We start from the raw sequence: 23864 nt of genomic DNA on the forward strand, positions 1-23864 counted from the left end.
TGCTACTTGCTAACAAATTCTTGTAGCTCCACTGGGATTTGCCTTTTTCTTTCTTTATCAGACCCATCACTTCCTAAACTGGGATTTAAACCTAGTTATTGGTCAGGACAGGTCTGGGGGCAAAATCTTGAGGAAGACACCTGTTCTCTTACAGTGGTGAGACCTATGCTGTATCTTCTTATAGGAGGGAGTTCTAGCTCTTATTAGGGATAGAAGTGCCATCTCCATAGGCTTGGAGGACTCAGGGGAATCAATGGAACCTCAGTCTGTGGGAGCATCCATCCGGATGACTCAATGTCATGTTCAAGAGTTCACGTTTTTCTAGCCTGGGCAGTGATGTTAGCATGGTGGATCTGCTTCAACTGAGCAGTCAGCTCTCTTTGAAGCTTGGTGATTATAAATATCAGAACCTGAGTTTGCTCCTCAGCTGTGTCCACTCCCCTACAGGAACTACCAAGGTGGACCTCTGTCTTTCATATGGAGTTTTAAGTCTGTTAATTGCCCTTAGTTTCTCCTTATCCCTCTGTAGGGCCTCAGTTCAGCTCAGTAACCAGCTATTTCCTTTGTCCTTAAACATGTTACTCCACCATAATGTTCAAAGGCCTGAATCATCATGCCAGCCAAGGCCTTCTCCTCCACCAGGATGTTCTTTTAAGTAACCACCTGTGAAATTTTTAGCAATTGGATTGCCACCTTATGCCAGGAATTATCTGTGCTCCAAATAGCATTTGGAATGGAGTCTTCCTGGCCAGCTGTGCGGTGAATGATTCAGAACCTGTGCCCCACTTTACCACCTCTTCTTTTTGATCCATCATTCCTGGTACCAGTTGTGTTCTTTGGTTCTCTAAGAAGCAGATACCAAGCAGAGTTAAGTGCAAGATAAATGATGGGTGGTAAGGCCTGTGAAAAATAAATGGGTGAGGGGAGCGCAGAGTAGGCAGGGAGAGCCTTAGCCCATTCTGTGAGTCTGACACTAAAAGGCAAGGGGAAACGAAGGACGATGGAGTAGGATGCAGCTTACTTGGGCAGGACCTGGATGACGCCACAGACGGACACAGCTCTCAGGCCTTTTTGGCCAGCCCAGGAGGGAGCGCTAGCGCAAATATTACCTGTAGAGAAATCCTGCACTGGGGAGAAGTGGCTGGATCCCGTACCCTCATGGACCCAAGGCCGTCTGGGAATATAGCATGGCTTCAATTCAAATGCTAGAGTTAGGTCATTTTGGGGTGAGCTTCAGAGGGCCCACACATGTCCCAAGATTGTAAGCAAGAATCAACATGTGTATATTTTCCTAGGACTTACAGATTTTCATTAAATTCTCAAAGGATTTTTGATGCCCAGAGGGTAATGTGACATTGTTATCAAGCTTCACTTGATCATCCCAGCATTTTCTCCTGGCCCCTTTCGTGCCCTGTCTTGTGTACTTGTGTACAAGCTACTCTGGCTTTCTCCGGATTCCTCAAGCACTCGAAGCTCATCCCTACTCAGGGCCTTTGCACCAGTTGGCCCCTCTGCTTGGCATGCCCTTTCCTCAGACACTCCCATGGCACTTGGTTTGGGCTTGGTGGAAATGTCACCTTCTCAGGGAGGCTTGGTCTGATCCCACAAACTAAGGTTCTTTCCACAGTCACTCTACCATACTTCTTTGTTTCCTTGCTAGCATGGCACTCCCACCCTCTGATTTTTCCGTCTTTATTGCTTATGTCTTTGCCCAGTGGTATAAAAGCTCCATTAAAACAGAAATCATTCTGTCTTGCTCACCAGGTATCCCTGTTGCCTAGAATGTGCCCGACACATTCAATCCCCTAGATTGAAGAGTAAATGCTGTCTTCTCTGTCCACCAGAAAATATTTTCCTGGGTCGCCCTCTTACATCTCCCTATCACTCCTTTTTCATAGCACTATAAAATAGAGGTATTCTTATCAGCAATTCAAACATAGAAAAAACTTTCAGAAAATAACATACCTATGGATTTTCCCCAAAGATAAACCAATGTTAACATTCTGCTTCACTTACTTCAGATTTGTCCTTCGCTTCCTCTATTTTTTTAACATTGCAGACTCCATATTTTGTGACGCCCTTCATTTTCAGCTATCTAGAAGGTAGTGTACGTCACTTCTATGTACGTTCTAACAGTTTAATGAGATGCATTTGTATTCATGAACACTATATGCTATTTTTATATGTTCTAGGGCTTTATATAAATGCTGGCATGCCATATGCATCATCTGGTGATTCAGACCTGGGTATTTAACATTGTTGTTGAGCCACAGAATTAAATAACACCAAAGCCACCCCGCCTGTGGAACTTATTGCTCTACAAGGTCATAAAATGCCTTATTGTCTAAGCCATGTGTGTTGGGTTTGTTGTTCTGTGCAGCTGAAAGCCTCTGTGATGGTCTCATTCAGTGGGCATTTCTCACTGTTTTAAGCTCAGGCTGGCCAGCAGTTTCCCTTTGGCTGCAGGTGTAGCAGGACATACAGGCTGCCTAATTCAGAAACCTCTTATATTAGTAACTGATGGCTGTGTAACAAATTTAGCAGCTTCAAACGACACGATTTATTGTCTCGTCCAGTGTCTGAGGGTCACGAGTCTGGGAGCAGCTTAGCAGGGTGGTTCTGGCCGGGAGGGCTCTCAGGAGGTTGCGGTCAGGTTGCTGGTTGGGGCTCAGCCACCTGGAGGGCTGCAGAGTCCGCTTCCAAGCTCATTGACGCCACTGTTGCCAGGAAGTTTCGGTACCTTTCCATGGGAGACTCTCCAGGGGGCTGCTCAACACAGCCTGGCCACTGGCTTCTCTCAGAACAAGTGACCTGAGAGTGAGAATGGGGGGCTCCTCTAGCACGCCCCCACGTCAATGTGGTCATCACCTGGAAGTCATCTTCGACTGCTCCCTCGCGTTATTCTCATGTACATGAGAATCATGGACCCCATCGGTTGACTTCCACGGTGCCTCTCACATCTCCTGCTGGTGCAGGATGTAGACAGAGAGAGCAGAGTCTGATTTACAAATCTGATCCGATCACTGGTCCTCAAACTGGTTCCCATTACCCGTAGACTAAAGTTCATGGTTTTCAAGTCCGCCCAGCACCTCTAGCCTCCTTATTATGTGGTCTTCTTGGGCCCTTATCCTCTCCCCTTCCTAGCCTCTGTTTTTCTTCATGTTGGAAGCTCAATGTCATTTCCTCAGGGAAACTTTTCTGACCCTCAGACAAGATTCCTCTCTGCTCCATCCGGTTACATGCTCCTAGAATGTTCCATCCTCACACACGTTGCTCTTCACATTTGCTCAGTGTCTCACTGTTCTCTGGTGTATAAATCCACAAGGTGAGGGACCACATGGGTTTTGGTCAGAGCCATATTCCAAGGGCCTGAAATGATGACTGGCACATAGCAGACATGCAATAAATTGAGCTGGATAAATGAGCAAATGTTTTTTATCTGCTAAGTTTTTGTGCTTTCTCCTTTGCTTCCTTCTTTGGAAGAAGTCAAATTACTTTACAAATAAGTCCTGTTTATTCCAGTGAACAATGCAGCAAGATTGAACCAGACATTCGATGCAAGGACCACCCTCCCAACCCTGGGGTTTTTACTGGGTCACCTGACAAAGACTCTCTCCTTAACAAAACTTTCTTTTTTTCTCCACTAGACCCCATCCTTGGGCTTTACCCTCAAGAGCAAGAATCCCCGCTTACTGAGAATCTCCCATGGTTGATATCTGATCAGCCTGGCCTGCCTTCAGTGAGAATTTTTTCCCTTTCCCCACTCTGAGTTTCCCTTGGTTATTTTCCATCCACTGATCCCTACCCTGTTCCTTGACTCTACATCCAGACTTTTCCTTGTTGTATGCAGAGTTGAGCCCAGTCTCTCCCCTACTGCCAGGCTCCTTCTGCAGTGGCCTCTTGAGTAAAGGCTTCCTCACCGTCTTTAACAAGTGTCAGAATAAATTTTCCTTTAATACCTGGACAGGCTCCATTCAGGGCAGGCCTCCCAACTTGTCTTCAAACAAGCACAGCCTCTGTTCCTAGGTCTCTGACTAGAAACATAAATGCACAAGGCAATATATTTTTCAGATGTGAATTTATTTCAAATTAATTTAGGAACATAACCCGACTTACATCACGAGACCTGAGGAAAATGATAGCTCTTTAATTCCAGTTAAACATCTGAAGGGAGGATTTTGTTTTTGAAAATTCTTAAGATTAGCTGTCCATACATAGTTATGGTGGTGGTAGTGATGGAGCTACCATTATGTAGGACAGCCTCATTTTTATTTTCTCACCTAAATTATAAGATAACTGTTACCTCCTTTCTCACCCATGAGAGAAAACTGAGGCTCAGAGGGGCCAGAGAACTTGCCCAGGTTCACCTAGCCTAGCCACTAGGTAGTGGAGCCTTGATCCATCCTGGGCTCTATTGACTACACTGCCTTTTTTGTGCCATAGGACCCTGCCCTGTTGCCTTCCCCCGGAGTTATTCTACTTTTCTTCCCCTTCTCCACTCAAAATGGCTCAACATTACAGAACTCTTGAGCTAGCCACTTGGACTGTGGTCAGAATTTTTTTTTTCAATTTCTTTTTTTTTAATTTTTTTATTGGAGTTCAATTTGCCAACATATAGCATAACACCCAATGCTCATCCCGCCAAGTGCCCCCCTCAGTGTGTGGTCAGAATTTTTATTTTTTTAAGATTTATTTATTCATTTTTAGAGAGAGCCAGAGAGCCAGGATGAATGGGGGCAGGTGCAGAGGGAGCATATCCCAAAGCAGACTTCCCTGTGAGCACAGAGCCAGATGCAGGCTCCATCCTCCACCCCCAGGATCTTGACCTGAGCTGAAATCAAGATTCGCCACTTGACCAACTGAGCCACCCAGGCGTCCTTGTGGTCAGAATCTCTGCCAGTGTTCTTTAGAAAGCTTTGGAATTCAGTTGCACAGGAGACAACATTTTTAAAAAATTAGTTTATAAATACACAGGTGGAAGTCAAGAACAGGTTTTCCCAAATGATTCAAGAGGACTTTGATTACAAAGAAGGGAAGCTCCCCAGCTTTCAGCAGTTTGCATGAAGAATGACTTAGAGGAGGAAGGATGTGGCCGAAGAAGGAACCACAGATGCACCTACCCCCAGCCTGGCTCCCAGTGGGAAGGGAGTGGAGCCGTGCCAGAGCTGGACGCAGAACATCATCGCTCCTTCTGTAGGGGAACAGCCGGGAGTCGTCAGGCCTGGAGACTTCCATGGTGGGCAAGTTCTAGCAGGCTCCATTGGAAAGGCCCTTTGTCTTCCCCACAGACCTACCCCTCTCTGCCCCGGCCCGGTTGACTTGAACTCTGTGTTTTGTGCCGCTGATGAAAACCAAACTTAATTACCGGTGAGCCTAGCCTTCTCTCCTCTGGCTTTCCTGCCATCGGGCTGCTGCTCCGAGGCCCATCTGAAGTCCAGCTTGGAGATGGGAGCCCCTGGCATTCCCAAACCCCCCTTCACTGCTGTTTCTTCCTGTGTATTTGTATGCAGCCGGCTTCCCCGGGGGGTACAGAGAAAGAGACAGGTTTTGCTAGAATGCCTCATCCTTTCAAGTGAAAATGAGTGGGTATTGTGACTTGTAATTAAATGAGTGGCTTGACTCCATCTATTACAGCCAATTGTTGACTTCCGAGTGCGGAATATAAGTAGATAATTCTTAATTCCAGGTATCATTCCCTACTTCTCAGCATGGCACTTTGCTATTTTTCACCCACCCCTTTCTGGTGATTTATTTCTGCCTGAAGTGGGTGTCCAAGATAAGGGCAGGAGGGGGAGCTCACTGTAATAAAAATAGCTGACGTTTACTGAGTGCTTGGTGTATTTTAGGTGCTGTTCTGAGTGCTTTACTCCAACCCTGGGCGGTGGGCAGGTTTCATTATTCTTCCCACTTAACAGATGAGGAACTAAGACCATCCTGGGGTAGACAACCTGCCCAGGTGTAGTTGGGTACTAAGGGCTCCAGCTGGATTCACCAGTAGGCAGTGTGGCCCAAAGCAAGTACTTTTAAGGTAGAAATAGGGAGGGAAAGTCACAGGGAGGGCTGGTCCTTCAAATATCCCCTGTGCAGTTTGTCGTCTAGACAAAACAAGTGTGCATACAAAACCACTTGCCCCAAATCCAACAAATATTTTGTCAACTTTTCAATGTCAACTTATGAATACCACTGATTCTAAATAAGTTGGGAGTTTGCAGATCCTCTTGAGACTTTGAAGAAGGCTATGACTCTCCTACTCCAAAAATTGAATGCATAATTTTGCATGTAATTTGGGGGAAGTTTAAAGACCTTCCAAAAACTCACTCCCTAGAGGGATCCAGGTTAAGAACGCCTGATTTAGAACAATACTGAACCCTATCGATATGAAAAACTGAGTTGAATATAATGGGAAGAGAGGAAACTAAACTTGTGTAGAAAAACTGAAATTTGTGTTGGGCCCTATGGCCTTGGGCACACTTTTCTGTGTTGTAGCCAGGGCTTCCCCCTCCCTCTGTGAACTTGGGTTTATTGTCAAGTTCACCAAGGTAATACTGGATCCGGGCTTTTGAGTTTCCCAGAGAAATACCTCCTGCCTCCTTTTGAGAAATCCTTTCCAGACTCTGTAGCCCTGGGCTATTCACACACCCAAATTAGACAACAAATCAGCAGGGAACAATTACTATTGTGGGCATTCCAGAAAGAGGATCGAGGGCCTGTTTCCAGTTTCCTAAGCCTGGAGGAGCAAAGACCTGGCACTAGAGACTTATTCAGGGTCATCACTCAAAGTCCCACCCTGGGTACAGTTGCTGCTCAGTGATCTGCATTGGTAAGTGGTCGAGTGTGTGTGTGTAGGGGTGTTGGTGATGAGGGAAGAAGGAAATGGTACTGTCTGCTGATGGTAGAAACAGATCCCAAGAGGCCCTAATACCTACAGTTATTTGGAAACGAAGTCACCTCCTCCCCAGTCCCATCACCAAAGGACTATGGCTGCTTGACCAGCAACAAAGTGAACCTCCCCTCTGGTCTCCACCCCTTAGCTATGCTGCCCTTTGGTATTTCCTCGCCTTTTATTTTATTTTATTTTTTAAATTTATTTATTCATAGAGACACAGCTAGAGAGAGAGAGGCAGAGACACAGGCAGAGGGAGAAGCAGGCACCATGCAGGGAGCCCAATATGGGACTCGATCCCAGGACTCCAGGATCACGCCCTTGGCTGCAGGCGGCGCTAAACCGCTGGGCCACCGGGACTGCCCTTTCCTCCCCTTTTAAAGGCTATTCTTGGCACTTGTTTTAATCAGATTGTGCCTGGATAGGGAAGTTGAGGGTGAGGACTAGAGTCCATACTATAGGACTTCGTTAGTGTCAGACTCAGGCCCATAATACAGATAAAAATATTTATTGAGCATTTGGTATGAGCTAGGCAATGTGCTAAAGGCTCTATTATGGACATAGTATCCTTAAATTCTCCTGTCTCCAAGTTTCATGATTATTTCCATTTTACAGATGAGAAACTGATATTCAGAGAGTTAGCTTAGTTTAGGTCATTGTTTTGGGGAAAAACCCCCAAACCCCTGCCCTTCCTTCACTTTGGACACTTCTGATACCGGGTATGTGTGGGTTTTTTCTCCCCCCCACCAAGAAAGTCTTTAGCATCAGCGGAGTGTCCTATAATTGTACTCAATTCTGACACTACCTGGAGAGAGTGTCACATCCCACAGGTCAGGGGCTCAGTTCCACGAGGCTGCCCTTCCTACTTCAGACACCAACTCCAAGTACTAGGTCCCCAAGTTACCCACCATTCCCGTCCCATTTGGCTAAAATATGACTTCCTCCCCCTTGGATTCAGTGACTCGCTTGAGGGGCTCACAGAAATCAGGGCAACTCTTACATTTACCAGTTATTAAACAATATAATAAAAGATACAAATGATGAAGAGATCCGTGGGGGTGGTCTGAGAGGGTCCCAAGCTTCCGCCCCCGTGGAGTTGGGGTGCATCATCCCACTGGTACATGGATGCGTTCCCCAACCAAGCTCTCTAAACCTTATACTATTGGGATTTTTATGGAGGCTTCCTCATGGAGGCATTACTCACCATTAATTCCACTTTCAGCCTTTTTCCCTTCTCAAGAGAATGGGGAGTGGGGCTGAAACTTGCAAGCTTCTAATGGCTTGGTCTTTCTAATGACCAGCCCCCAACCAGGAGCCCACCCAAAGTCGCCTCATTAGGACAAAAGACACTCTTATCATCCATGAAATACCAGTGTGCTGGGAGCTCTGTGCCAGGAACTGGAGGGAGAGGTCAGCATGTATTATATATGATCTCACAGTCAGATAGAAGGTGGTGAATCAAGGTTTTGAACACAGGTCTCTGAATTCCTAGTTCTTGCTTCCAGCCACTTCGCTGCAATGGGCCCCAGCCGCATGGCTGGGATTTAGGAATTTCTCTCTGAGAGGAGTGCCTGTGCCAGGCCCCTGCCTGGCCAGTCTGTCCTGAGCCCTGGGGGCTTCTACTTTCCTTAAGTTTCTCCCATCATGTCCCCTTTCATCCCATTGCTTACTGTTGACCCTACGCCTCTGTCAACAGTCTTGGCCTCCCCCATCCCTCGGTCTGGACGCCAACATGACTTTTCTTCCCAGAGCTGCTCTCCGCACCAGCCTTGGCCTCCCCCATCCCTCAGTCTGGATGCCAAAGCGACTTTTCTTCCTAGAGCTTTGCTTTGGGCCCAGCATCCCCTGCTCCTAAGTAGCCAGAGTCCCTCACATCCTACAGAATAAAATCCAAACACCCTAGCCACTTGCTTCCTCTTTTCCTGCTCTCTGCCACACCCAGACTACACATATTGTCTATGCGCTTGAATTGGCTTTTGTTCTGGTACTTCTATTTTTATCAAAACTTCAAAATGCATTTTAATGGCATACATTGCCATGGATTCTTTGGGGACAAGGAAAAATACACAATTGAATATGTGCAGGTAAATACTCCTCATTTCCCAGGGGCACTGGCCAAAGCCAGTCCTTCCTCCTAGAAAGGCCTCGCCACACCCATCCCTGGATTGAGATCCTGCCTCCGTCTCGGGCTGAGTAACCTTGAGCAAGTCACTTTTTTTTTTAATTTTTTAAATAATAAATTTATTTTATATTGGTGTTCAATTTGCCAACATACAGAATAACACCCAGTTTGAGCAAGTCACTTTATCTTGGAGTCTCGGTTTCTGCATTCGTATGATGCGGACAATACCATCTATTGTACATGTATGTGAGGTCAAATGCCATATTCAGAGCGTCCTAAGCGGTGGTAGAGCGTGGTGGCTAGATCTATAGCCCTTGGGCCCGGGTTCAAACCTTGGCTCCACCACTTACCCACAGTGAGACCTTGGATGAACTATTGAATGCTCAAGGACTCCATTTCTCCATCCATAAAATGGAGATGATGGGTTTATCATGAGGAATAAATGAGTTGATGATACATGTAGGGGACGTAGATGCCTGGCACCAAGAAATTGATTTTAAAAAAATTAGCTCTTATCTTGCAAAGCCTTCTTGCTCCTTATTCAAGGATCCGTTTGCGGACGCCCGGGTGGCTCAGCAGTTTGGCACCTGCCTGTGGCCTGGGGCATGATCCTGGAGTCCCTGGATCGAGTCCCACGTCGGGCTCTCTGCATGGAGCCTGCTTCTCCCTCTGCCTGTGTCTCTGTCTCTCTCTTTCTGTGTCTCTCATGGATAAATAAATAAAATCTTAAAAAAAGAAAAAAAAAAAGGATCCGTTTGCTATCCCTAAGCCTAGACTGCCGCTGCCACAAGGGAGGCAGAGTCTTGTGTGTGCTTCATCCCTGAGCCTCATACCTGGGCGGCAGGTGGGCAGGATCTGGTCACGCTGCTGAACGCACCCCGGGGGGCTCACGGGGAAGATGCCCTGCAGGTGCGAAGGGTAAGATGTCCAAATTGTGATCACCTGGAGCAGATGCTGAGGGGGGAGGAGACCTCGGGGTTAGAGGTGGAAAGGGGAGGAGGGTCGGCGACTTACCCCCTTGGGCGCCCCCCCCCCCAGCCAGGCTCCTCATCAGACTCGGAGGGAGCCTTGGGGCAGGACTGGGGGCGGGGCTTGCGGGCCGCACCTGAAGGGCCCCGCCTACCCCCATCCAGGTCCCCCCCCACCCCGGGGCTGCGTCCCCTCCCCTTCCAGCCCCGGGCCTCCCCGCGCGGCCACACCTCCGGGCCCCCAAGGGTTAAGGCGGCGCGAGGAGAGGTTTGGGCTGACGTCGCTCGGGCTGAAGGTGGTTCCCCTGCCGAGGATGGGAGAGCCCGGAGAGCTGGGAGCCCAGCGCCCGCTCGGCCGGGGCGCGGGGAGGTCGCTGTGAGCGCCGCCGGGCCCGGTCGAGCCCCCGGGGTCCCGAGCCCCCCACCAGGGCGCCCCCGCACCCTCGGGATCCCTCCCCCTCCCGGGTCCCTCGGCTGCCCCCCCTCCCCGGGGTCCCTCCTCCTCCCGGGTCCCCGGCCCCCACCAGGGTCCCCCGCACCCCCGGGGTCCCTCGCTCCCCCGGCCCCCCCCCCGCCCTCCCCCCACCCCCCGGGGTCCCCCAGCCCCCCCAGGTGCCTCGCCTCCCGGGTCCCCCAGGGGGTCCCTTGCCCCCGCCCCCCCCCCCCCCGTCGCGCCCCCACCGCGATGATGGAGCTGGGCTGCTGGACGCAGCTGGGGCTCGCTTTCCTGCAGCTCCTCCTCATCTCGTCCTTGCCCAGAGGTACCGTGAGTAGCGTGGGGGGCCCTCCCCGGGGAGCCCCACGGGATGGCGGGGGCTTGGCCGGGGGCAGGCGCGCGGCTCTCCCCAACCGGGACACCCTCCACACCCTTTACCATCCGCGCTGGCGGGTCGGAGCTGCCTGGGGCGGGGGGGGGGGGGTGCTGCAGTGCCCTGGGCTGGGCTTCCTCTGAGCTCTGTAAAGCCTCGGAGCACCTGGGGGATCCGTGCACCGGGCCCCCCTCTCCCGCCGTTGAAAGGCAGAAGGGTCCCCCGGAGAGAGCGGGTTAGCAGAGAAGCCAATCCCCAGCAAGGCTTGCAGCAGGCGAGTCCCCGGGGTGAATGTCCTTGATGCTGCGAGGCTTGTCACACCCCTCAGGACGGAGCCCCAGCTTGGGAGAGTCCCCCCCGCCCCACTCAGCACATAGTCCCAGACAAGGAGGGGAAGGCGCGGAAAGCCAAGGCGGAAAGTGCAAGTCCTTTGGGGGACACACAGCGTTTGTTTAGAAAGAGCTCTGGCGTGTGTTTTTCTGCTGTCATTTTCTGAGCTGCAAACCCCAGGTCAGATGGGTTCCCCCCCCCCGGGGGGTTGTGAGGCCGAAATGCAACACAGAGCTCTGGGGGAGGGGGGCAGTGCTCCTGACCCGGTGAGCGGGTGGCAGGCTTGGCTTGTCACTGCTTTCTGGCAGGCAAGGAAGCAGGGACTTCTTAAGAGCATCTGTCCTTAGGTGGCTCCAGTGGGGCAGGGTGTCAGGACATGGGTGAGCCCTCGTGAAGGAAGGACAGGCTGATGCATGCAGATGTGACAAAACAGGGCAGCTTTGGTAGGAGCAGGGGTGTGTGAGCACTTGCTACCTGCCTTCTGTGCTGGTTACCTGTCCCCTCGCTGGCTACCTGCCACCTGTGTTCTACGTGAGAGGTGGGTGCTCTGTTGCTGCAGGTAGCTAGCTAGTGAGGGTACAAGAATCGGAACAGGGTATGTGGGGTGGTGGGGGCAGACGGTCAGTAGCCTGCTGTACGGACCGGGGACTCGACCTTAGGCACATCCCTTCATGATAAACAAGAAGCCAAGACACACGGGTTAAAATAAACCCCAACAAACCCATTTTGGTCAATACTTTCCATCTACCGATGGCCTACTGGCCCCAAGTGAAATCCTCCTCTCTCTCCCAAGTGATCTGCTCTTAAGCTGGAGTGTTTCATTTGAGTTTTGCCTCCATGGCATCTAGAGGGGCCCAGAGACAAGAAATAATGAAGGAAGAAGGAGCCCAGGAGGGGCCTGATAATAGGTAAACACAGATGCTCACCCAGGGGTAAGTTGAGGACTTTGCATTAGGATTCCTCCCTGTTCCATCTCTGCCTTTTGGGGCCGCACCTCCTGGGCATGGTGGCCTAGCCCAACTCCAGCGGAGGCCGGTCCCTTCCCAGAGCACCCGGGCTCCAAGGACTAGCTTCTGAAGGCTACATCCATGCCCTCCTGCTGCTGCTGCTTTTTTTGTTTGTTTGTTTGTTTTTTTGTAACGTGGCAGGTGAGATGGCTTAAACTCATACAAGGTGAAAAAGAAAGCTCAGCTGCCCTGTTTTCCTTGCCCAGCATCTGGGAGAAACCATTTACTCCTGACCTGAGAATCTCTTTTACCTTTTGCTGTGGAAAAGCTTCAGGAAGGGGGCCTGGTCTCTTGGCAGCCAAGCTGCTGACCGAACCAGCGAGCAACTTCCAGCAACCTCACGTGTCTAGTGAGGCTGTTTTGGTTGTTGAAAGTTCACTTTTGAGAGGGGAGACGGAGAAACAGAGTGGAGAAGGAAAATATTTCTGCAAGTAGTGAGCGAGTCCACTCCCGGCTGGAATGCTGCAGCTGGCCCCATCTAGAAAAGCCCCAAAGCAGATTTCGTCTAATGACTTTTCTAAAAAGAGTGTTTGATGAAATGTAAACATGCACTGGGATGGCACAGGGGGTTGTTGCTCATCGGCACCGGGCTCATGTTGGAGGCCCAGAGTGTAAACAGGAGGCCAAGTGATAACCCAACAAAAACAGCATGTGGGGGGAGAAACCCGACTCCACTGACTTCACCGAATAGCAGTAGCTCTGCCAGCAGGATCCTGCCGAGGAGGAAAAACTCATTTAAAATATGTGACTCTGGGGAATGAAACCTTAATACGGATAATTTTGCAAGTGTTGCTTCCAACAGACATTAACTTGCAGGGAATGAACATAAAGGCAACCGGGGAAGATAATTTGAAGCCCAGATATTCAGTGGGCAGGGGCAGCCAGCTGAGAAAGGGGATGTGGAAAGAAAGCAAAGGGGAAGGAGTGGAGTGGCAAGAACAATTAGATGTTGGTTTATAATGGGATGTGTTAGCAAATTCCAAGGAGAGAGCTATGAAAATTAGGCCATCTTGGCTAGGGTGGATTTTTGTGGCGACCGTGAAGACAGCATTCCCCTAATCTATACTCTGAGAGCTCTGGCTTCTCGACCAGGAAAATAATTTGATGGTGGGTTCATGGATTTTTGGAGCTGGGAATGCCTCTGGAGATCATTTAGTCTGAGTTCCTTAATTTTAGAGGACAAGGAGATGAAACCTCTCCGAACATTTATGATGTGCCCAGTCTGTGAGCCAAATACTGTATGTGCATGAATTCTCAGACCACCCCCCCCAATAAGGTTGGGGCTATCATTATCCTCATTTTCCAAATGGGGTTTAGGGAGGTCCTCTGACCTATTCAAGGATACACAGGCATGGTTTCTCAAAAGATTAAATATTTGACTTAGCAATTCCCCTTCTGGGTACATACACAGAAGAAGTGAAAGCGGGAACTTGACAGATACTTTGTACACCAGCGTCCGTTGCTGCATTATTTCCAATAGCCAATGAGTGGAAACAACCCAAAGTGTCCGTCAATGGATAAACAAAATGTGGTATATACGTATGCCAGAATATTCATCTGCCTTAAAAAGGAATAAAGTTCAGGCCACAACAGGGATGGACTTGGAAGACATTATGCTAAGGGGAAGAAGCCAGACACAAAGGACAAATGAATACTGTATGATTTTACTTATATAAGGCACTGAGAGCAGTCAGATTCATCCAGAAATAGAACAGTGGCCAGCGGGGGCTGGGGGAGGAAGGATGGGGGAGTGTTTAGTGGGTGTAGAGTTTCCCTTTGAGATGAGGACAAAGTTCTGGAGATGAAGAGTGGTATTGGTTGCACGAGCTACAGACTGGAACACTTAAAAGTGCTAAATTTTTTATTCTATTTTGCTGTAATAATGATTTAAAAAATATACAGGCAGATGAGCCAGGGGTGAGCCCAGACTGTCTAGTTCCTGAGCTCAGGCTCATCTGGTACCTGGCTGACTTAAACTCACTCATCTAACGGATGGATCGATCGTGCTGGTGCGCGCCTCCGCTTGGTGCAGCTTCAGGACACGCGTGGTGGGGGAAATCCTTGCTAGCCCCAGTTTCGGCGGCACCGTTGCTCGGTCTTGGGTGGCTGTGGCAGAGAGGGAGAGGCTGTAGAGCTGAAGGTTTGGCAGTCTTTGGGCCAAAATGCCTGCAAAAGTATTTAGTAGGACACTGTGCTTAAAATGTTTTGAACCTGGATGCTTTGAGGTAGGCGGGTCCTCTCTATGGCCAGACACCCTACTTACTTACTTTCTTTCAGATTTATTTATTTATTTATTCATGAGAGACAAAGGGAAAGAGAGAGCTAGAGAGAGGCAGAGACACAGGCAGAGGGAGAAGCAGGCTCCCTGTGGGGGATTCCAATGTGGGACTCCATCCCAGGACCCCAGGGATCATGACCTGAGCCGAAGGCAGATGCTCAACCACTGAGCCACCCAAGTGCCCCGACACCCTACTTTTTCACCCCACACATATGTTACCAGCTGCTCCCTACTGGCATTTGAGATTTTGATTGCCATTCTTGAGAGGAGTGGAGTAGAAAGGAAGAGTAAAAGCTAGAATGTTGAGGGACTGGGGGGCTGGGTGCTAAATGGGCAAGAGGATTGAGTTGCTCGACTGGACTTTTAAAAGAAGGAACAGAAATGTATTTTAACTTGTGGGTTATGTAGAATCTCTGAGCACCCACCCTTCAGTAAAATGTTTTATTCTCATAAGCGTCGTTGAGATGAGCTTTTGGTGGAAGCAGAGAATGAGGTTGGGGGTTGTGTCTGAATCAATAAGCAGGTGACAAAGCACATTTGGGCACAGGAGCCCAGAGCAGAGGTGACCTAGAGCATGTGAGTCTCAGAAATATCCTGAAGTCTTAGGAATGGCTTTGGAATACCGCTGGCTCAGACTGAAGGTTTGATTTGAACTCCCCTCCATCTGGCTTACACTGGCTAGACAGAGACGGCCGAGAGGATGGTGTCTGTGGGGTCTAATGACCGGTCTAAGAGATTATTTCCGCCTGCCTCACTAGGGGCGGCCAATCCCCATGCAAGAGAAACTTCTCTACCTGCCTCTCCTGAGATCAACTCTAGAAGCTGCCATTGATTTGAGGTATATGCACATTGCAGAAGGCACCATTTCAGTGATAAATGAGCCAAGTTTGTGCCCCGCTTCCCCCACATGTGGGAGGACCTGTCACCCTCACGCTGGGCTATGTGAAGGTCACAAGAGCCCAGCTCCGCACCCCCCCTCCTCTTTTTCTTTATTTTCAAAGGGAGGGAAATGCAGTGTTTACATTTCCCAGCTCCTGAATTCCGGGGTAGAGGACCCAGAGAGGCCAGCTGGAGCTTTGAAAGCTACCAGAGCAGTGGCTGAAGGTCTATCAGATTCCGAGCCTGGTCTGTGTTGAAGGAATTCTGTTTGTCAGCCATCGTGAGGTCCGGGCTGTGGCATTAGGTTGATGGTAGAGAGAAAGAAGTGAACGCGGAGGAAGAAGTGAACCTCACACCTGTAAACCAAACCGCTCCAGGAAGGCCGCGAGTTGGAGTTGGCTGGAGATACTCTACTCTCTTAATCAAAGGGGCTTCCACCGGTCTCCACTCAGCTCTGCAAATCTCATTTTTCTTGGGTGCAATTGCACGTGAGACAGAAATGGTGTCCGCAGAGTGGGTAGGGGCCGCACCTCGAATGCTTCACCCTTGATGATGGAAGCACCCAACAGCCTCCCATCCTAGCATAGATAAGGGGCCACCCTGTAAGTTTGGCCACTCAAATGATTTGTGGAGTTTGTGGTAAATACCGAGTACTGTCCTATATGATACAGATTTGATTAATCACACGTGGAGGAATGTAGGCCAAGAGTGCTTGCCCAGGTCATGTGGCTGGACATCCGTGTCCTGACCCCAGTCCGTGGCTCGCGCCCTGCAGCAGTAAGCGGCGGGCCCAGCCAGAGTAGATCCACCCGCTGTGTTTGGGCGGATGCCGGCAGAGGACAGAGGAGAAGAGGGAGAGAGACCTTATCAACCCCAGTGGGATGATGTGGGACCCAGAAGGAGCCATCCCCTGAGGGAAACTGAGGCGCTGAGCAGCCCAAAACGCTAACCAGTTCCTGGGATGGCTGTCCCCAGGATCATGTATCTTACTCTGATTTTCAGCATAGGAAGTGGGAATGTCCTTGTCTCATGGTCAACTTCTGTAAGTAGACTCACGTGTCTGCAAAGGGACAGAATTAAGGATGAGCCATGTTTCACGTCCAGCCCTGACTCGTTGTAGCTTAGCTCGTTTATGGATTTATTCTGTCAAGATCATCAATGTGTAAATTCTCAGGCTGTGGAATGGGAGAAGCAGGCCTGGAATGAATAAAGGAAAGAGTTTTTTCCCTTCTTTTTCTGGCATAACACAGTTGATGGATATAGCAGGGGACAGAGACACGATCCCCTTCCAGTAAAATTCAGATGAGTTTTAACCGATTTATTTCAACCTTGAATGAGGATCCACTGTCTACCTGACCCGAATGTCAAACAGGTAAGAGAAGTGCCCGCATCGACCGGGTAGCAAATGAGGCCCCTATTTCTGCTGCTCTTCTGCCTCTGGAGTTGGGGAGACGCCTTTATTACTGCAGGGCAGGAGTCTTTGTCCCCACTGTCTCTAAGGTCCTGGCCGTGTTCAGAGGACTGAGTGAGTGGTTTGGCAGCAAGAGGCTCTGTGAGTAGAAGTCTGGTTCGTTGGTTTGGTGATTGGAAAACCGGGGCAGCCGCCAGAACAGAGTGAGGAATACATTCAGGCAACGTTAGCTCATGGGGAGACACAGCCATTGTCCTCATGAGCTGAATTCATGATTGGTTAAAAAAAAAAAAATTCCAGCCAGTTTAATGGAAAACCACTAAATGGAGGGGATGTTGGCCCAGTTTGCTTCAAATCAAATGAATCATTTGAAGACTATGAGGAACTAAAGTGTCTGGGTTTTTCAGAGTCCCGTCTCCACTTACTTCATAGGATTCCTTTGGAGGTGATCAATGAATCCCCCATATGCTGGGATCCTACCCCAGGATCAACAGTGAAGGCGGAGAATACCTGAGATGTCCTGGGACAAGTTGCCTGAGCTTAGCTTCCAGCCACTCACATCTATTCCCATATTTTCCCTCAGGCCCTTGGCTCACCTGGATGTGAGCAGAAGGGAGGGCTAGGCTGCTAGTAAGGAATCTTTGTTGTAGGACTTCTTGGTCTGGCTTTCTGCCTCCCAGTGGGTGGTTGGTTGACTGCCTGCTTCTGCACGGTGCTCAGACTCCCTTCTGTGCAAGCCTGGCTCCCCTGGCCAACCCACTGGTGGAACAGAACAAGCGAGCAATCCAAGGTTTCGTGGAAACAAGATACAAACTGCAATAAACAACAATATTCACCAGTCATGGCCCCAGTGGATTCCTCATACCGCCAAATGGAGACTGCACTGGGTCCCAGCAGGGGACGTCTCTAACATCACTCTTTGTCGGAACTAACCTTTTCCTGGGAATCACACATGCTTCATGTGGCCACACTGAGGTATTAATTCAGCCAACTTGGTCATGCACCTACCAGGTGCCAGATGTGATCCTCGGTGCTTTGGGATGCCGTGACGAAGAACACAGAGCCCCTTTCCTGAAGGCTCTTGTGACGGTTGAAAGAGCTGATGGTCCAGTCTGGCATTTTCCAAAGTGGGTTTCGTGGAATTCTAACGCTGGAAGATCTTGAGCAAAAATAAACAGACGAAACCCAGGGGGTTCGGATGAACAGAGTCTGGGTGGTACGGTGATTGGCTCTGCACAAAGCATTTATAGACCTTGCAAAGCCCTGTAATAAAGAAAGCTGTGATTAGCATTTTATAAGGTTAAGCACAGAACCTCTTTTCACATAATACCTTATGTACAATCCAGTGGAATTAATGCTCCCTGGAATACGGTTTGGAAAACTCCGCTCTCCTGCCCATAATGAATGCAACATTGAAGAATACCTCCCCATGATGTGGGGTAGGGGAAGGAGAGAATTCGAAGGTCTGTAAAAAACATGGGCTTCTCTTCAGACTTCCTGCTGTGGGCCTGGCAGGACGTCTGATGTCCTAGCAGCTACCCGCCGCTCTCCGAGAGGGCCGAAGAGGCCTGGGGATGGCCCCGTTCATGTTGAGAAACGTCCTCGCCAGCACTGACCTGCATGGTTCATTGAGAAAGCTCATTTCTTGTATTCAGGTGGACGACAGTAATGCAGTCAGTCTGGGATCATTGGACAAGCTGAATCGGATTAATGAGAGCCCACGGTGATGCGCAGTACCCTGGAGCGTGGGGGCTGTGGCTTGACTTCCTGGCTGCATGGTATCCTTGGTGACAGTCACACTCTCCCCCCTTCACAAACGAAGAGGCTCTCTGAGCATCCTTCTAGTTCCCTGGGGGGGCACTGAGTCCCAGGACTGTTCATCACCAACTATACCGTCTCTTCTTCGCTCCACCTCTGTCACCCAAACACCCAAGGGCTCGTCTCCAATGTCCAGTTACTTACCCTGGTGTTCACCTGCTCAGGTGTAGCCCAGTCATCAGGACCCTGATATGCACGCCCTGAAATGGTTTGGGCTCTCTACGCTGGGGCTTATCCCATAGAGACAGCACGTGAGTTTGAGCTGCTTATCAACCCATTGTTTGCTGTTTCTGGAAACTTCTTTGTTCTTGCCTTTGCCAAATGTTGTTGCTGTCACACCGCGCAGCTTCTCCCTTGGCCCTAGTACTGCCTGCCTCCTCTCTCTCCCTGCCTTGTTTCAGATTGGGTAGCTACAGTGGCGATGGGTGAGGGATAGAACCAGGTGTCCCTTTAAGGGATCTCCTGCCTACGGAGGCCTGGGTCCCCGTGATCTCAGTGGAGATTCAGCCCTCACGTGCCATAATTGTGGAATTTCTCCTTGGTATAGATGTCTTGGTGTGGGTGTGGCCAAGTTGGAGTACACACGTACGCAGAAGAGCAAAGGAGAGATGTGAACGTGTGTGTGTGACTATGTATATATGTGGGGTAGAGTATTGTGGCTTAAAGCATGGGCCAGGGTTGGGATCGAGGCTCTGTCACGTATGGCTACTTTTCTTGGGCAAGTTCCTTAACTTCTTTCATGTGGCCTTGGCACCTTCCAGCCTATAGACTGAGGATAATAGCATCTTAGGGGTTTATTGCAAGCATTAAATGAGCATCTACTTAAAGTGCTTAGTGAAGCATCTTGCAAAAAAAAAAAAGGGGGTGCTCAGTTGTGTCTTTCTCTGCCTTCTCCTGTTTCTTCCCACTAGCACAGGTTTCGCAGGGAATCGAGAGGAGATCCTGCTATAATGTCTGTAATTGGGTGGGAGTACGAGGTCCTCCTTGCCTCAGACCACAGTCCTCTCTCCTATTCATTGGTGGCTCTGTCAGAAAGAACTTCCTAAAGACTCATCAGAAGTTTCTTTCTTTGAGACTTGCTTCCTTCCCTTGTTTTTCTTTCATGCATCCACCTTATAACCTTAGGGGAAATGCCTTCTGGGGGGGTGCCTAATTTTGCCCTGTTTCTTTTATTTTTTAAAAAAGATTCTGTTTGTTTATGCATGAGAGACACACAGAGGCAAAGACACAGGCAGAGGAAGAAGCAGGCTCCCTGCAGGGGAGCCCGATCTGGGACTTGATCCCCTGACCCCTGGATCATGACCTGAGCCAACCTTAGGGGAAATGCCTTCTCCATGTGGCGCCTTGGTTTTGCCCTGTTTCACCCAGGGTGAGCCTTCGTTTCTTGCAGGGGCTGAGGGTTGCGAGGTGTTTCAGAGCTGGTGATTCTGGGTCCGGGGCCTTGCATCCCAAACCAGAGATGTTGCTCCTGACCCCCTGTTGCGATTCAAGGGTGGAGCCAGGCAGGGATCCTCAGGCAAAAGGAAGTTAGTTCCCTTCATCTGGTTCTAGCCTGCAGAGCCGAGGGAGGTAACCAGGGCTAGCCTGCCCCAAGCTGCTGCCAGCTTAGGGCTTAGCGAACCGGACATACCATCATAAACACATCACCCTCACTCAACATCCGTCCACACTCGCTCGGCCTGCGCGGTTGGCCAGCTGGCTGTGGCAGAAGGAAAATCTGCCTTCTGCTTGGCATCAGTGGCTGTGGATATGAAGTCAGTTAACACCAACTCTGGAAGCTATTGGCAGGGAGGTGGATGGGCCGACCAAGACTCCTGTGTAGCCTTGACGTGCTCTGATTCAGAAGGAAGGGTTTGGAAATGTGGAAGCCTGGGGGCGGGTGGGACACTTTGTAGAATTCTTGGGATCCAGGGAAATCCAGGTTGGATTTTTTAGGGGACAGCCTAAGTTTTATTGTTTTTGACTTAGCCATTTTAGTGCTTTGGCTGATGTAATATTCGCTGACTTCTATTGCCAAGTACTTTTAGATGTGTTATTAAATTTTTTTCGTAGTAGCCAATTCTACTAAAAAAAATAAGAGCCAGTCAGCTCATATTCCAACAATTGAAATAACCCAGAAGCAGCTGTCCTTCCAGGATTTCTAGCAGCACAGTTGTTGAGGATAATGGCAACTGGGGGCTCTTCCAAATGCCAGAGTTGAGGTTTTGTTCCCTTTGACTAGGGATGTAGAATTTCTATTTCTAGAAGAGAAGCAGCGGGAGGGGAGCTATGTCCTACTTAAATAGGTGTCTGATGAAGGGGGTATTAGAGATCTAGAAGCAATGCCATGATTTAAACATGAGCCTACTGCTTAAAAATGCCATGTATGTGTGGGCCTCAGGAGAAGACGTCATTACTCACCTGCCTCACTCCTTTAGCCATCTGTGTCTTAGCCAAAGATGTGATGGCTTTTATCCTGCAGAGAAGAATGGTAATGTCTTGATAAGTCTGCAATTTTTCTTTCTTTCTTTTTTTTTTAAGATTTTATTTATTTGTTCATGAGAGACACACAGAGAGAGGCAGAGACACAGGCAGAGGGAGAAGCAGGCTCCATGCAGGGAGACAGATGTGGGACTCGAACCCAGGAGCCCTGGATCACCCCTGAGCCACGACAGACGCTCAACCACTGAGCCACCCAGGCGGCCCTGCAATTGTCTTTCACAGCCCTTCCTGCCCATTGTGACGTCAGTCAACAGCCCCATCAACCTCCATCCATCCACCTGAGGCTTTGGGCTAAGGTGTCTTGTTTACGACTGCCCAGCAGCACACAAGAGGGACTGATTCAGGATTAAAATGTGGGTGGTCTGATCCCCAAGTGTGTCCATTTCATCAATGCTGCATTCTTATGCCGCACAGCCGGAGGTTGTGAACTCTCTAGAATCAAGGTAGTGTTGGGGAGGAATGAGACTCTAGCCCTAGACAGAGCTGGGTTCTCTTTCTTCTTTCACCTGATAACTGTGCCACCTGGAGCAGTGCCTTTACCCCGTCTGTCCTTCAGTTTCCTCATCTGTTAAATGAAGAAAAGCATACTTACGTTGAAGGCTGGCTGTGAGGATTCAGTGAGGGAAGTACCGGCCCAAGGGCTTAGAAGCCTTCCCTGGGGGAGCCGGGACCCAGGGTGACCAGGAGCATGAACGGAGAGCCACAGTGCAGAGCAGCGTGCTTCATAAAGCGCGAGTAGGGAAATCAAGTCACAGACTGACTTTTGCCTCCCTGCCCCTCTCCAATGTACGCGTGCCTAAAAACCAGATTTCTACGGGCTCCATTAAAAGTTTTGTCATTCCTGGTATCCAAAACGGGTGATGAAATGACTCCACAGCTGTCATTATCTCATTAACTAGGGGAGCTGTGAGGAGGGGTGGCCTGACCGAGGTCACGTGGAGGGGGGGGACCAGCCAGGTTGGCCCTGAGGGTCTCTGGCCGACAGGGTGGTTCTCAAAGGCTCAGGAGGAGACACGGGGTCCCCAGGGGCCCGGCGAGCATTCTCTGCCCCCTGCCTCACGGTCCTGCCTGCCTGGGCCTTGCCTGTCATCAGTCCTGATCCTGTGAGCAGGTGTCTGACCCGGGGCAGAGGGGAAAGCTGTGGGCTGCCTCGCCTCTGTCAGCGTGGGGCAGCGTGGGGAGAGCAGGGCTCTCCAGGGGGGGCGGGCTGCACCGGCCGAGGGGCCCAGGCTGTCGGGTGGGATCCACTGAAGCATCCTTCCTTTTCTTCTTTCTCCCCCTCCGTCTAGTCTCAGAAGGTTCGTAGAAATGTTTATTACATGTGGCTGCGGTGACAGGGGAGGACGTGGGAGGTGCTGTTGGGAAGGAGGGCTCTAACCTCCCGGAGGAGCCAGCTCATGATAATAGGGCCTTTCTGGGCCACCTTCTGGGGTGGTCTCGCCTGGGCCTTTAATCTGACAACTGATGTTTCAATCATGGACTTGTTTTCACGAAGGATCCTCTGAGATTTTGCGGAGGGACCTTACCGGCCACCACGTGGACAGGTTTCCTTAAAATCTGGTGCTGAGCACCTGGCACTTGGAGACTATGCTTTGGGGACACAGTTGCCACCCCCCTTGCCCGCCTGCCGATTCTATGGGGGTAGGCACCTGCCGTGCCGGGTATTACCTGTTCTCCTCCTCATCAGCAGGTGAGAGAGAGCGAGGGAGCGGGCGAGCAGTGCTGGATGGCCTCCAGCAGACGGTCAGGTGCTGAGGGGCCTGCAAAACTAAGGCTGGCCCTGGGGACGTCAGCCGGCTTTCACTCCCTCCTTTATTCCCTCAGCACCTGTACGAGAGCCCGACCTGTGCCAGCCGGCTGGCATCGGCCACGTTGCCTCGGTATTCCCATTGTTAAAGTGGGACCAGGCGGTGAAGGGCCTTCCGTTTTCCAAAGTGAGTTCTGGAAGAACCAAAGATGGGCCAGTATCACGGGACTGTCCACTCTGGGCAGGAGACACGGGGGTGGCGGACGCCCCCGAGCACAGCAGCTGCGAGGAGCCCTGGGGCAATGCTTGTGAAACCAGAGAACTTTTCAGGGCTCTTGCCTCCATTTGCCCTGATTAAGAAAGGGGAACGGGGCCACCTGCACGCGTGGGATAATTATGCGGCAATTTAAAGCCGCTTCTGGAGACTACTCAGTGTCAAGAGAAGACGCCCATGATCTAAGGGGGGGAAGCAGCTTCTAGCACAGGACATTATATGTTACCCGTTTGGGGAAGACCATGTGTACACACGTGTCGGTATCTGCGTGTGGACATGGATGTCCATTGAAATATTGAGGCAACTTGGAGGACGGACAGCAAAATATTAGCGTTATTCCTGAATATTTTTATGCCTCCATTCATGATTTTATCTTTGAAGCTTTCATAAGAAATCTTTTTTAATATTTTATTTAAATTCAATTTGCCAACATGTCGTCTAACACCCAGCGCTCATCCCATCAAGTGCCCTCCTTTACCCAGTCACCCCATCCCCCTCCACCCTCCTCCCATTCAGAAATCTTTTATGTGAAACTAGTGTTTCATTAAAGAAAAAAATATATATAATTTTATCTGGTAGAAAAGCTCAGGACAAATGAATGTGCATGGTGCCCAGAGCTCTGTGAGGTCGATTTTGTCATGGGCGTGTGCTTGACAGTTCAGTGCCTCAGTTTATCCCAGGGTGGTGCTCTGTGAGTTTTTGGTGCTTCTTTTCCCGGGAAGCATTGACTGGACGAAAGGCCGTGGTAGCTTTTATAAGGCTTTGTTCTCAAATGCGCAAGACAACGTAGAAGGTGCTCACCTCCAGTAGCTGGTCCAGCTGGGGGTTGTCCTGGCCTGTGGCCCCCTGAGCAGCAC

At 50.1% G+C, this 23864-nt stretch overlaps 1 protein-coding gene across 2 annotated transcripts in view; it reads left to right on the forward strand.

Annotated features, from left to right (window-relative positions):
* Positions 1-23864, forward strand: part of PAMR1 (peptidase domain containing associated with muscle regeneration 1) — a 124394-nt gene that overhangs the window by 41093 nt on the left and 59437 nt on the right. The window contains exon 1 of one of the 2 annotated variants that reach the window (XM_055301280.1): positions 10634-10734. The exons of the other annotated variant lie outside the window; for it this stretch is intronic. Within the exon in view, the coding sequence (XP_055157255.1) occupies positions 10659-10734 (76 nt within the window). The 5' untranslated portion in view covers positions 10634-10658. Of the gene's footprint in view, positions 1-10633; positions 10735-23864 lie in introns of those variants that run through there. 2 annotated transcript variants of the gene reach the window in all.

Source organism: Nyctereutes procyonoides, unplaced genomic scaffold (assembly GCF_905146905.1).
Source record: "Nyctereutes procyonoides isolate TBG_1078 unplaced genomic scaffold, NYPRO_anot_genome, whole genome shotgun sequence".
In the NCBI taxonomy this organism is placed as follows: domain Eukaryota; kingdom Metazoa; phylum Chordata; class Mammalia; order Carnivora; family Canidae; genus Nyctereutes; species Nyctereutes procyonoides.